The sequence below is a fragment of the Entamoeba invadens genome (assembly GCF_000330505.1).
Source record: "Entamoeba invadens IP1 unplaced genomic scaffold scaff_1105074726211, whole genome shotgun sequence".
Lineage (NCBI taxonomy): Eukaryota > Evosea > Mastigamoebida > Endamoebidae > Entamoeba > Entamoeba invadens.
The window spans coordinates 103,713-119,198 of record NW_004440325.1 but is presented as its reverse complement, the minus strand read 5'-3'; the positions used below and the strand labels follow the sequence as shown (position 1 = coordinate 119,198).

The 15,486-nt window shown below is 25.2% G+C and overlaps 4 protein-coding genes across 4 annotated transcripts; 2 read left to right on the top strand and 2 right to left on the bottom strand.

The window, feature by feature from the left end:
- Nucleotides 1–1,746: 1,746 nt before the first annotated feature.
- EIN_220080 (hypothetical protein) lies at nucleotides 1,747–3,678 on the top strand (the record flags this gene model as incomplete). Its single annotated transcript, XM_004256269.1, has 1 exon — nucleotides 1,747–3,678. One exon carries the CDS (start codon nucleotides 1,747–1,749, stop codon nucleotides 3,676–3,678), a length of 1,932 nt encoding a protein of 643 aa, XP_004256317.1.
- A 1,740-nt stretch (nucleotides 3,679–5,418) lies between these two features.
- Nucleotides 5,419–6,036, bottom strand: EIN_220070 (hypothetical protein; the record flags this gene model as incomplete). Its single annotated transcript, XM_004256268.1, has 1 exon — nucleotides 5,419–6,036. The coding sequence occupies one exon, from the start codon at nucleotides 6,034–6,036 to the stop codon at nucleotides 5,419–5,421; it is 618 nt and encodes a 205-aa protein (XP_004256316.1).
- Nucleotides 6,037–8,476: 2,440 nt separating this feature from the next.
- EIN_220060 (hypothetical protein) lies at nucleotides 8,477–9,247 on the top strand (the record flags this gene model as incomplete). The annotated part of the gene is made up of 1 exon (XM_004256267.1): nucleotides 8,477–9,247. The coding sequence occupies one exon, from the start codon at nucleotides 8,477–8,479 to the stop codon at nucleotides 9,245–9,247; it is 771 nt and encodes a 256-aa protein (XP_004256315.1).
- A 1,052-nt stretch (nucleotides 9,248–10,299) lies between these two features.
- Nucleotides 10,300–10,716, bottom strand: EIN_220050 (actophorin, putative; the record flags this gene model as incomplete). Its single annotated transcript, XM_004256266.1, has 1 exon — nucleotides 10,300–10,716. The coding sequence occupies one exon, from the start codon at nucleotides 10,714–10,716 to the stop codon at nucleotides 10,300–10,302; it is 417 nt and encodes a 138-aa protein (XP_004256314.1).
- Between the last annotated feature and the right edge of the window lie 4,770 nt (nucleotides 10,717–15,486).

The window sequence follows — 15,486 nt, the reverse complement described above, 5'->3', positions numbered from 1 at the left end:
ATTTGTATTAAAACTGAAAATAAAGGAAAATTTTATTTAATTATTTTTATAAATGTCAATTATTTTACAGTCAAACTTCTATAGAGCGGAAATTTGGGGAAACCTTACCTCCATTGGATGAAGATTTTGAAACTATTCACCATTTTTATAAAACAATTCATTTGTTTTTATTAAATTTCTAAATAAAAACAATTAAAAATATATTTTTTGAAGAGTGGAAACTTATTATCATTGGTTAAAAATAACATTCGAAAAAAGGTACGATACAATAAAGGCTCTATTAGATAAAGGTTTGATTGCTATAAAAAAGGCTCAAATGTTATTGTGAAAAAAATGCCAAATGGAATTATTGATGTTGATTCATTTTAACCTAATTATATTTATAATTGTTAATCATCACTTATATATTACATAAAGTCGAATGAATCAAACAAATATAAACAAACAAATTAATTAATATATTATGATATAATCAAAGTTTGGTTTAAAAATGAATTATCCAAAAATAAAAACTTCATGTTGTTTTAATATGTCACAAGAAAAATAAATTTATTATAAAAACAATTTAAAACAACATTATTTATTTAAGAATATGCCTTCTTGCACACCATTCAAAATTGTGTCTATTATTCTTTTTATTGTTGGTATAGTACCACTTGTTTGTTGTATTTGTTAATAGGAAAACGCCAAAAAGACAAATTTTGACATATAGATTGCTTGGGTTATAAACTTAGTTGCAATGTTATCGATTTTATTTGATTATTCAAAAAGAAATTCAAAATGCAAAGTAAACAACGCGTTTTTTGATGGTCTGACATATGTTGAATCGATTATCTTTCCATTGATTTTCATATTTTTGGCATTCAAAAAGTGGCAGAATCAATTGAAAATTAAAACCATGATTATAACATTTTTAACATGTTTAGGAGTGCTGTTTTTAATGCTAGCAACATTTTTTCTTCCAAAATTCGTGTTACCAGAATCTATTGTGTGTCGGGAAGGTGGAGAAGATTTCGAATTTTTTGTTGTCTACTTTGGTATATTAGCCACTTTTGTTTTAGGAATACTATGTCTGATATTCCTTGTTGCTTTAACTTTCATTGTCAATTGCGAATCAAAAGAAAAGGAAATTCCTTACGAGGAAGTGATGATAAATGAAAATTCCGTTTAAAGCAAAAATAATCAATTGATTATGGTAAAATATTTAAGTTGATGATAAACAAAGAATTATTAATTACAAAATCAATAATAAAATTTATAAAGATAGATTAATATTGTGTGTCAAAAATTAACAATCAACTAATTATAAGTAAAACATTAATTGATTGTTTTAATTATGAATCCAAATAATCGGGATTTTGGTACCTATTTATTTTTTTTGTTTATTGTCTGAATTACTATAAATTATTTAAAATTTAATTAAAAATTTAGTAAAAAATTTTATCATATTTTAAGAAAAAAATATTACTCTTCAATTTATAATAGAAAATAAATTAAAATTAAATAATATTAATATAATATTAATTATGGTACATTTTACCAGTTTTGTGGTTTGTAAAAATAATTTGTATTATACTTTTGTTATAATTTTATTATTACAATGTAGTAGAACAAAACAAAGTAATTAATTAACACTTAATAATTTCTTACTATTATTACCTAATAAATGATATTCCAAACACAAATTTATACATTTATTAATAAGAAATCTATAAATTAATTACTAATAAGAACAAACAAATTTCAATGAACCAATTAACAAGCAGCCACCTCTTTTCAATATCACACTACTTTCTCTCATTTTCGGACTTCGTAGCACTTGAAATGGTTTGCAAGAAGTTCAGAAATATCACACAAAATTTTACATCGAATCCAATTCCTCTTACAAAGAAAACTCTCAAGCATTTCCCACGTGTAAAAACACTGAATTTATGGAGTGAAAACGATGAAAATTTTGGGTACGATTTTACCGGTAACATTTCAGAAGACGACGACGGAACAGATATCTTTAAAAATGAAACTAATACCACAACCGTTCCACCTTTTGATTTTGATGACGAAAGTGCGCCGTCCGACGGAAACAGTCAAATTTTCCTTTCAAATAATTCCGAAGACACAAATAACACCAAAACTGAAGAAAACGCCTCTAAAACCGGAAATTGTGACATTCAAGACTTTCAGAAAGAGAAATCCGTTCAATCGAATGAGCAACTTAATTTTCATACAGACGAAGATGTCTTCTGTGATATGACAAAAGTAGACAAAAATACATTTGCGAGTGTTGTGGTTTGGTATGAAGTCGATTATGAAACGTTTCTGACATCTAAAGACACACTCATCACTTTTAAGCGCGTGACATACACTCAACTCGATAGGAAGACGTACGGCGACACCATTCCGCCCATTTCAACGTCTTTATCTCCAAATTGCTTTTTTCAACATTCAATTCAAACCGTTTGTATTCCACAAAAAGTCACTTCCATCGGCGACTCGTGTTTTTCAAATTGTGCCGCCCTTTCAAAAATTTCGCTTCAAAATTTCGTTCAAATAATCGGGGGGAGTGCCTTTGAAAATTGCAGCCATTTAACCGAAATAACTCTTCCAAATTCCGTCACGTCTCTTCGCCAAAAGTGCTTCTCCAATTGCATTCTTCTCAAATCGGTGAAGCTCTCAGATTCTATTCCAGCACTTCCAACTTCTTGCTTTTCCCACTGCGAAGAACTTCAATATATTCAAATCCCAAACTCAGTCTCTTTCATCGGAGAAAAGTGCTTTAAAAACTGCGGATTGACGGCCATCGAATTTTCCTCTGACAAAACAGACATGCCTTGTAACCCTAATAACAAAACCCCAACCCCAACCCTAGTTCTTGGACATTCGTGTTTTTTCAATTGTGCGAAGTTGGTAACCGTGAAATTACCACAAAAGAGTGTGAGAGTTGGGATTCAATGCTTTGAGAAGTGTGAGAAGATGAGTTTGATAGAGAAAATAGACAATGTGACAGAGGTACATAACAATTCCTTTTCAAAATGTTGTTCTTTAAGTACTTTATTGGTACCAGAAGACAACGTGGAGGTACCGGATTTCTGCTTTGAGCACTGCAAGAATGTGCGTTCGATTAATATTCCAAACAAAACGACGTCTTTGGGAGAGTCGGCGTTTTCGTGTTGCAAGCGAGTGACTTCCGTTGACATGACAAATGTGTTAAAAATCGGCAAGAAGTGTTTTTTCAGATGTTCCAAACTTCCATCTGTCATGTTTTCAAGGAATTTGAAATTTCTTGGCGGTGAGGGTTTCTGTGAGTGCACGACGCTCTCGAAAGTGGTGTTGCCGGAGAGTCTCACACAACTTGGTGATGGCTGTTTTAGGAAATGCGTTTCATTGAATTCTATCGAGCTGCCAAAATCACTTGTTTCTGTCGGGTGGAGGTGTTTCAGTGATTGTTCGTCTTTGAGCGCAATTGTGATACCACAAAGTGTGAAAGAAATAGGGAAGGCGTGCTTTGAAAATTGTGTGAAGCTACAGGAACTGCAGTTGCCTGACAATTTGAGAAGCGTTGGGGGGACATTGGTCACTGTATTTAAACCAAGTGAGGTGTATGAAATGGTTGGAATATCAAAATTGTGGGATGGGTGTGAGAGAGATATCTTTTGGAAAAGCCAATATAAACTTAATTGAATTTTTATAACTAGTGGTTTTAATCTGGTGAAAAACGAATTAATTGATCTATTTTTTTATTAATAAACGGTTTTGTGGTGACAATAAAAACAGGGGAAGATAAATATTTTGAATAATTTATTGATAATATCTCTTAATTAGTTTCGATTGTTTTATATGAAAAATCTAGATGAAATAAAATACAGATTGATTAATACTGTTATAATTTAAATATTATTTTTATGGTCGTTTTTAGCAAACTAAACTTATTGTTTACAGATAAAGTAATTCCTTGATGAGTTTATAACTTATTTACAACAACAAACAACATTTAAAAACAGTTTTATAAGAAAAACAAATGTTAAATATAACAATTTATCTTAACACTAAAAATTACATTGAGCAAAATTTAAGTGTTCAAAAAACAGGAAATATCAAAATGATGATATACTTTTTTGTTATGTGCACAACATTACATAAGGAAATCAAATGGCTAAATATACTGTATAAGTAAGTTTAATCAAAAAAAACTTGGGTGTCATTTAAGTGTTGAAAAAATATTCACATTTTATAATTTTACTTGGTGCCTTTTCAGAACTTTATTTTAAATTGTCATTGATTATTTAAAAATAAAATATCTGTATATTTTAAAATAATTCCAGTTTACAACATTTAAAAATGTGAATTGTTTGGTTTTTTGAAAAAATAAATAAAAATGTGAAAAAAGTAACTGTATCACTTTTTGAAAAATAATGGAAAACATCAATTATATTTTTGAAACAATTAGGTATAAAACCAAAAATAAAAGTGATGAAAGTGAGATATAATATCATCTCAAATACTTTTTTTATCATAGTCAGTTATAATTTATTACATGAAGATAGCTTGAGTATAACATTACTAATTGCATTATCTTTTGGTGAATTTCAGTCTGGAGAAAGATCAACCAATAAGGGGAATATTGGATTGAGAAATAAAAGAATTTCTGCTTTTGGTGAAGAAATAATAGAAAAGCTCCTAACAACAGAAAAACGATTTTTTGAAGTGTTGACTCCTTTTGTAGAAGATAGTTTTTTAATCAACAGACTTTTTGAACAAAAAGAAAAAGATTATTTTGTTGATCTGTGGTCACAACATAAACCTTTATATTTCAAAATCAAAGAAGCCAAAGAACATCCAACCAAAAATACATTGAAAAAGGCATTAAAATTATTCAAAGGTATTTTTAGAGAACCAAAAGTCATTGAAAATTACAAGAAAATAGCTTTCAATTATTTATTTTGGGAAGATACAATTCCAAGAGATAATTATGGTTCTCTTCGAATTCACGACTCAATGAAAGCAGTTATTGAAAATTTGAAATGGATTTATAATATTTTGAAAGACCTTAAAACTGAGCCCATTATGGAGTCCAGTAAAAATTTAGAAAAAGCAATAGAAAGTGTCAGAGTTGTTTATTATCTTGTTAAAGGGCATATTCCACAAAGTAACTGGGACTAAATAAAGTATTTTAATTAAATATCGTACTATTAAAAATAGAATCATTAGTAAATTGGTTATAAATTAACTCTAAAAGAATTATAAGTCAAACTAAAATTATTAATAGTTTTAATGTAATTTTTTGATATTAAACACCAATAAATATTATATAATGACTCTTACCATAATACACTTTAAAAATATATATATATTAATATTAACAATTAAGTATACAAAATAACATTTGAACTAAATTATTTCTATTAAGTTAAGAAGTGTTTATTATAACAACAGACACGTTTTCTTATTCTTTTCAGTGTTCATTGTATTCAATTTGTCTTTATTCTGTTTCATTTCACCAGTTTTACGATTTTTGTTCTCTCGAAATATCATTATTTCCAACAACTTTTCAAACACATCTCTTACACCAATTTTCATTTTTACCGAAATTTCAATAAAGGGACTATTGTATTTTTCAGCAAGATTTTGTCCGTCATCGGTCGACACTGCTCTGTCTTTTTCAAGGTCTGTTTTATTACCCACAATTACTACAGGTATTTTCGAAATGTCATCAATTTGTTTGTACATCATAATTGTGTTAATTGAATTTGGAACATCGTTAAACGACTCTTTTGAAGTGATTGAATATTGAACTACAAAACCGTCACTCTCCATAATATGATATTTGAAATAATTAAGTTCATCATCATTAGTACCATATGTATCGATTATATCCATTTCATACATCTCAGAATCAATTTTAAATCTTTCAAAATATATGTCTTCTATTCCCGGATCATATATTACAACAAAATGATTGGAAACAAGCATTATTATCAAAGAAGTTTTACCAACATTACTTTGGCCAACTACTGTGACTTTGAATCTTGACTTTGTCATAAGTATCTGATAATTAAGTTAATTATTTCAATATTTAATTTGTTTTTTTTCTTAGTTTAATTTTAATATATTATATATATTTATAAATATAAAATATGAAGTGAAGTTTGAATTAAAATTATTTAAAAATGTATAACATTTACTACTTTAATATTACAACAAATCATTTTCATATCATATTATGATAAATCAATATGTAAGTTTTTTATAACAGTTACAAATATGGAATTTAAAATTATTTGTTATTAAATAGCAAACTAACACTTATGATAATAACTTTGTATTATTCGTTGACTCGTTTTTTTAAAACATTTATTTATTTCAATGTTAATTGTTTTAACTGGGTATTTTGATAAACTTTTTGATCTTTTAAAAAAAGGAAAAGTATCGTAATTACTTTACATTTATTCATATTTCTGCCTATTTCATTTTTGAGTGATAATGTTGAAATTAAAAAAAAAACAAATTAACTTCATTTTTATATGATAAAATGTTTATCTTATAACAATTTTCAAATACAGATATTCAAGATTTAGTTGTGTTGAAATGTATTTTAACAAAACAAAATTATGTGTTTTTTTCAAAGTGAATTTTAAAAAATATTATATAAATTATGAAATAAGATTATATCAACTATATAAGTTAAATACTTTGAATATTTATTCTTTTGTAAAAATCGTCTTACATTAAAGTGTATTATTTTATCAACAAAATTCATTATAAACATTTTAAAAAAGTACAATACAATGAATACTATATATTTGATAAAATAAATAAAAAGTAAAAATTATTGCCATTAAATGTTTGGTAAATATTAAATATTAAAAATTGTTACATGGTGCAATTTGTAATATAACATGTATTGAAAATTGAAAAATAAAAATAAGAATTGATTGTTAGATTATTCTCAAATACACTTTGATTGATAAATAATTTATTTTAGTTTTAAAATAATTTAATTTTTAAAAGACAACAACTTTGTATTTTCTTTTTTTTCAACATAACCAACATTTATTTGAATCCTTTTTAAATAATCATTATCATAACAAGACATATTAATTTGAACTTGCGTTTTCGAAAATCAATTCACAATACAATAATAAAAGTAAAATCAGTATATACATAATTATATTTTTATCGCCTAAAACATATTATTAAAAATTTCACTTCAATCATCAATATCAAAGAGGTGATTTGTCTAATCAATCTGTTATAAATCGTATTTCTGATAATATATATCAATAAAACGACAATATGTTGATAAAAAAATATTTAAAAAATCTTGTAGGGTGAAGTTCTCAATCACAACCAATTGTGCTTAATGAACTTGCCACTCTTTCTTGTTTACTTTAGTAGAAAACATATATATTATGTTTAAATTGTTCATAAACAATAATCTTTATGCAAGATATCAATTTGTGACATATTTATTATTATTGGCATTATGGGGTTTGTTCATTACTCGAGGAGACTTTGGTGGACAATAAATAATTGAAATCATATTGTATACAAAGTTTCGATTTCATAATTATAACTGTACTATATTTAATAACACATTTATTAAAACATTAATTATAATTATTAAAAAATAATTTTGTTGATTTTTAAATAATAATTGTATCCCATTATTTTATTATAATAATACTATTAAAATGGTAATAATTTGAAACATTTAAAACAGCCTTGTTTAGATTTGTATTTTTATTAATTGTACATCTACTTACTAACTTTTGTATTTCTAATAAACAATTCACATTGTGCAAATTAAAATACTTATTATAAACAATTCATTTTGTAAAATAAGTGCAAGGGTGTTTATATTTTTTAGTTATTATTAACAATGATTATAATACAATACAATATATCCCAATGCCTAATAAAATTTACAGTCCTTATATTTTGCAAAATCAACAAAAATAATATTTACAAAAAGATGGACCTTCTGAACAGCAAAAGTAGATAATAATAATTCAATTGTATTTTTTACTTCAACAGACTTTATAATTACACATTCGTTATTTCTACTTTAATAGTAAACATGGCATCAAATATAAATAACAATTCAAAAAATAATTATTAATAACTATTGTACCTATACTATTTTTATTCAAATTTAATAAAGTTTAACTAAACAATTGTTATTAATTAATAAATTATAATTAATTAAATTAAAAAATTACAATTAATTAAATTAATAAATTACAATTAATTAAAGTTAGTAATTTTTAATAGTTTTATAATTATTTTATTTACTAAAAATTTAATTTTAAAAAATCCCATTTTTTTTTAAACACAAAGCCCTAGACAACATTTTTTCAAATACGAATATTATAGTTTAAAATACTATTAAATACCACTTTTTTAGTTATATTTAACACCTTTAAAACAATTCAAAAAGAAGACCAGAAACTCAAAAATCGACCAAATCAAAAAGCCAAACATGTCGACAGACGCAACAAAATCCGTCACTTCAAAAGTCACAAAAACACCAAATGCAGATCTTCCAAAATCGACTCAAACAGAACCCGCCTCGTATTTTATTAATCTTCGAGGCTTTGACAAATCGACCACCGACGACGTCGTCAAATCTCTGTGTGATGAATTCCACCCGTTGTGTTATGACATCCAACACTTTGACAAAGATGTCAAGTTCAACACTTACTTGATTGAAACTGAATCTCCCGAAGCTGCACAAACACTAGTTGAACGCCGAAATAAGAAGTCGTGGAAACATCACACCCTCTCCCTTTCAGTTGAACCTTCCGACACGACAAAACGGTTTGTGAAAGCCCAAGGACTACCTCCACGTGTGACTGATGAGATGTTGAATGATTATTTCAAGAACCTTGGTGTTAAAAGTATTAAGAAGAATGAGGCCAAAGTCGGAGAATTGAAGGGGAACGTGTACTTGGGCTTTAAAGACTTGGAAACTGCAAAGAACGTGATGATTAGCATCGCAAAGAAGTTGGAGAGTATGGGTGTCCGCGCGTCATGTTGTAATAAAAATAAGAACGAACTTGGACTCTGCTTCATTTGCGGAGAGTTCGGACACCCCGCGTTTAGATGCCCTTTGAAAAAATCAGAGGAAATGAAAATCGAGAAAAAGGAACAGAAGAAAGTCGTCGAACAAAAACCATTTGAAAGAGAAAAGAAACAACCAAAGAAGAAGAGAGAAGGAAAAAGTCAGAAAAAGACTGGAATGGATGAATGAAGTTATTAACTCTTTTTTATTTTAACCTTAAGAAGTGAAAACTGAATAATTTCTACAAATAGAGTATTTAATGGGTGCCAAGAAATTAGAGGATTGATTGATGAAAATATTCGGGTTTTAATTTTTTGTTTTTCATTTGTTTTTTCTTGTTTATAATTGTTATGAAAATGGGTGCCAAACTCATTTCAATTCTTGAAATAATTCTGGCACCTAATAAGTTTCTGGCACCTCGTAAATACTCGATCTATATTATTGTTTTTACTTAAAATAAGTCACTTTTGTTAATTTGGTATTTGAACTAAAAAGATCTTTAATTGAGAACGGCGTGTCACAAATAATTTAGATTATGAAAAACCAATAAATTCTGAGCGCTTCAATAAAAACACTTATGTATGTCTCGTAACAGCAAGTATTGACCAATTTTGAACACGTGGGAAATGGAAACATTGGTATGTAAAGACTATCAGGTTGCGCGAAAACTAATCGATTTTGTGTTTTTGAATTTGTTTTTAATTATTCTAAAAATACATTATGATCAGGATGAATTTATCCAGTTTCACCTTCCCACAAAAAAAAGTTGATTCAGTTGACTTGCTAAGGTTAATTAAGTTTTTTTAATGACTTTTAAATATTAAAAGTCATTTCAAAATAGGGTTTATTTTTTAATGTTAAAAATGACACAAATCACTCTTTTAGTGTGCTAGAAATAATTTCAAGTCATAAGCATTTAATTGTATGTCTATGACTTAATATAATATAGAAATCAACCTTGTAGCATACTGCAAAAAAATCAAAGTTGATACATCAACAATGTAAGTTACACAATAATCACAGCAGTTGGATATTAAAAAACTCGGAATTTGATTGATTTACAATTGAATAATTGTCAATTATATGTTAAATTTGTTATTTTGTATAATATTTATTAATGTTTGTAATAAATTATTATTCTTATTCTTATAAGTTATTAGTTTTTTATCCATAAAGTTGTTACAATTATAAATGTAATATTAAACAATTTTGTAACCAATTTAAACCAAAAAGTGAATTACTCACTGAGAGACAGACTTGACCTTGTCTATCACATGCTGTTCATCAAGTTCGATGTACCCAGTCGCCTGAATTTCGACAGACAATCCAACAAATGCTTGCTTGATTGTCGCCTTGGTTGCCGAATATACCATTTTCTCTTTGATGGAGCAAGCAGCTGGAGTCCACAAGTAAAAGATGATCTTTTCTCTTTTGCCACTTCCTTGGTTGTATTGAAGGTGATAAACGCCGTAACGGGCTGACTTTGGTGGAAGTGCTTTGGTAAAATCTTCATAAGTTTCATCGAAAGGAGCTGTTTTATCAACGACAATTTCTGTCATCTTGTCGTTCATCTTGAAAAGAATGTATCTCCACTTGTGGGACAACTTGAACTCGTTGTAAAGAGAAGTAACTTCGTCGCTTAATTGAATGCCAGACATTGAGATGATCTTTCTGTTTTGGTGGTGTTTTTATACCTTTTCAAATCTATTTTTATTATTTCTCAATTAAAAACAAACAACAAACTCCAAATCTTGTTTTTTCAACTCGAGTTGTTGTGAAGTTTCTATTATTACTCAATTTTTTGTGTTTTATATAATAAGTTTTATAATATTTTTATTAAAATTGGTTTCTTAAAAGTTTATAGTTTTATCAATAAGTTATATAAATAGTTAAAATGTATTATTATTTATAGTATTTATATTTATTGTGTATTTTTGGAAATAATTGATTTATATATCACAAAATTATCAATAAAAACAAAATTAACAAAAAACTATTATATATAATAATTTTAACAATATTATATTGTTTTAATTATAAAGGATTGTTATAACAAAAATAATAAGTGATTATAAAAAATATAAAATAAAAATACAAGTGATGTTTCATTTTAAAAAAGAAGTCCACAACGTCAAAGTTTTATCACGATCATCACCTTTTGTTTCACAAAAAATCATTATTATTTAATTTTGTTTAATGTTTAAACTGGTTTTTATCCATATTGTTTATAAAATTAAAAAATTAGTTTTGTCCCAAATGCAATGAATGGTATTTTCCAAGTAAAATAAAATGAATTTGGCATACAAAGTGCCTTTTGTTTATAATAGGAATAGTATTATTATAAGTTGGTACATTTTTTGTATTTATAACACGTTTCGTTGTACAAAATATAATTAAAGTTGTTATAAGAATTTAACAAAAATCCACATTTTAATATGTAAATGTCATTATTGTTAATAAGTCTGACAAAAGAGTACAGATTATATTACAGTAGGGAACATGTACTTTAGCCCAAAGAAATTCCTATATTTTTCTTTAAAAACACGGGTTTTTACTAAAAAACAATTATTTGAAAAAAATGACTTATATATAGGTATAGTTTATTTTTTTAATATAACAATAAAAAATAATTAGTTTTTATTTGTGCTAAGGTTAATTTGCTGGGCGAAGGTTTAATGGACCAACTGTAATTATAATTTATCAATTTGAAGTGTTTAATTTGAGTGAGGCTTATTTTATAATCAAATCAAATTATTGACATTTTAAATGATAATAACGAATTAAAAACAAAATTAAAACGTACAAATGCTAATGAATTATCATAATGGCAAATTCATATAAATGGGTTTTTTAAATTAATTTTTAAATTTACATTGTGTTGGTTATTATTTTATATTTTTAATTGTTCAATATTGAAAACTGAAAATACAAATTTTTATTGTTATATTTACAGATCAAATATTAACTAGGTGCCAGAGAATTGTTGTGCGCCAGTATTATTATAATAAATAAAATAAGTTTGCCTCCTATTTTCAAATTATTTTTAGAAATAGAAATAAATAAAAAATTAAATTTATCACTTTCACAACCCAAAACTTTTTTTTAAAAAGAAAAATAAGTAAAAAAGAAATTTTCTAAATCATTTTTTGATTATTTTTATTCAAAAACCCCTTTCTAACCCAAACCGGCCAATAGTCAGTTTTATTTTACTTAAAATAATTAACAAATGAGAACTCAATTACCTAAGATTGATCAAAAATAATCTTTTTGGATGAAATTTCATATCGCTTTATTGTGTTTTAACATTTAATATAAAAACGCTACATCGTCAATCCACTTTATGACAAACAATGTCAAATAGTCACATTAACAAATATAACGACAATATAAACACCAATATCGTTATAACTAAATGACAATATTCTCTTTATAAAAAAACAACCAAATTTATTAAACCATCATTAGACCCCATCTTTCTTTTTTAAGCTTTGCTCTTGTTTTACACAAACAAACTCATTCATGTTTATTTGTGTGACTATAAAATATACAATTCAAATTTGAGTTGATAAAAAAATAAATAAAAATTTTCAAAAATTTGTTTTGTGTATGAAGGCAAAAAAAGGTTTAGGTAAAAGAAAAAAAATAAAAACTTATTATTATTAAGTTTCTGTTTTGAACGTGTTATATTTTGCATCATACTTTTTTCATTTTTCAGGCACCCATTTAATTTTCAATGTGTATATACAACAACAAAATTTATTATTAAAAGCGTTTTTTTGAATTATAATAACAGTCAAGACTTTAATATTTGTGTCATTTTTAGTAACACTATCTTTTTGTGATAATAATAAAATTTTAATATATTAAATTTTTTTATTTTTATGTTTAATAATTCTTTTTGTTTTTTAGCAATAAATTATTATTTAAAAATAATTATAATTATTATAATTATAATTTAAATGCAATAAATTATTATTTAAACAAAATTTAACTTATAATTCAAAATCAATTTCTATATAATGTCTTTTATAATAAAGGCGTGTTTCATAGGCTCTCCATATACAGGAAAGACAACCATAATAAAACAAATCAAAAATCAAGTACATCTTGATGATAATTATGTCGCCACAATTGGTGTCGATTTTACTGTTTGATTTTATAATTCGATTCATTTTTAGAAATAAAAAACATTATAGTATATAAAAATTTATTAACAAAAAGTTAAAAACGTTTATAATAGACAGAGAAATATTTGAAGTACAACTATGGGATATACGTTTGTCTCTTTATTACATATATATTCACGTGGAATATACATTAACTGTATTTTATAGTTATACGAATTGTATTAATAATATTTTCAAAATCTTGAAAATAATAATTATTTGTTTAAAATCCAACAAATATTTTTTAGTAAAAATAATGAAAATAACAATTAAAATAAAAATTTAAATAATGATTCAGCCTGTGAAAAACGATATTTGATGAGTTATGATGTTTATCATATGTTTGTTCTATTATCAGATACATATAATTATCTTTAAATATTTTAATAATGATTTATTAGTAAACAAGAAAATGAATATTAATTTTAAGACATGCTGCTGTAGTATTTTATGTATATTCAGTTCAAGATAAAAATACATTTGATAATATAACCGAATTGATTCAATATGGCAAAGACACTGAAAATCAAATTAATGTGATTATTGGTACCTTTGTAGATGACACGAAGAGAAAAGTCGAAAAAAGTCATGCAGAGACATTTGCACAAGAAAATGGGTGTTTTTATTTGGAAATTGTCAATTTCTTTGAAAATGATATCAACAACATATTGGTGTTAAAAATATATGAAGCGTACAACAAAGGATTATTTACACGTCAAAAAAGAGTTTTTTCGCAACAAATAAAAGAAAAGAATAAACAATGTTTTTTTCAGTAACAACAATTAAACTTTATTATTATATATTTGTGTTTATTTAAAATAAAATAGTAATTATATTATGAAATAAATATCAAATTTGAATTACTTTTTTATTTTTTATTGGTAGAGTCTATCTTTAAACATTATCTGGTACATCCCAATTGTTACAGGTCATAACCATATATCTAATGTTCAATGTCTATGTAAATTAAAGCTATTTTTGTTTAACAGATAACTTTAAAAAACTGACTCTAATCAATTATAAATGCAAACAACATATTAATTTTTATCATAGTTTATAAACTATAACTATTGATAATCTTATTTTTATAATATAGTTATTATTTTTAAATTAAAAAACATTTTTCAAGATAATCAACAATGCTTAAAAAAAATAATTTAACAAAATTAATTAATAATTTAAATTTAAAATATTATATTTTTATAGTATTAGTCTAACTAATAACTAGTAGTTATAATGATTAAAGCAATATAGTATTTTATGGTAAAAATATAATTATATAAAATAATTATTATAAATAATAAAAATAATTATTATTATAATAAAAAGTAATATTTCTTAATTATTAATAATTAATTATTTTAATAATAAAAATAAATGTAATTATTTAACTTTTCCCCGAAATGTAACTTTAAAAGTATACAAAATAATTATTGTCTCTTGTATCTCCGATATTTTAGAAATCGTTGAATTGTAATTATAAAAAGCTTTTAGTTAACTTTTTAGTTGTTTTTTTAATATAAAAACTATATATTTTTAATTTGCAGTTAAAAAGGAAAAATAAAAAATGTCAAAATATTTTTAAACAAGATAAAGAGTTTTTTATTTACAAAAAATTGTGATATTACTATAAAAATAGTAAAAATGAATTATAACAAATCCATAAGAAAACAACAAATCGTATTTTTTTAAAAATAGATTTATCAAACAGATTCTTAAAAAACGGTCGCCACAGAAATAAATAATCTTAGACAATTATATATTAATATTAAGACTGTAATGAATAAGATTGTTTACACTTATTTTAAAAGAACATGTAATTCAAAAGTCGTTGTATATGAAACAAAAACGAATCACAAATAAGAAGAAAAGAAAACCCTCAATCTCATTCGACAAAACGATGGACAAACACCAAAACACAAGTTTGACAATTAAGTCTTATCAAAACGAATTTGCACAAGCCGGGGGACATGGAAGTGAAAGAGCTTTAGTTCCACAGGGGAAATATTTATTAAAACCAAATCCTTCACAACGAGTTTGTATTATTTGTTTTTATCATATCAAAGTATTAATATATTAATATTAAAATATTTAAATATAAGTATAATTCTATTGTTTTGATTCATTGATTACATTTGTTCATTCAATGAAATTTTTTATTATTTCAAATAATTAGTATTGTGTACTCATCAAGTTATCAACAAAATGTAATAGTAAATTGTTACTATTTAAAACTAATTTTTTTAATTACAGAAAATTTAA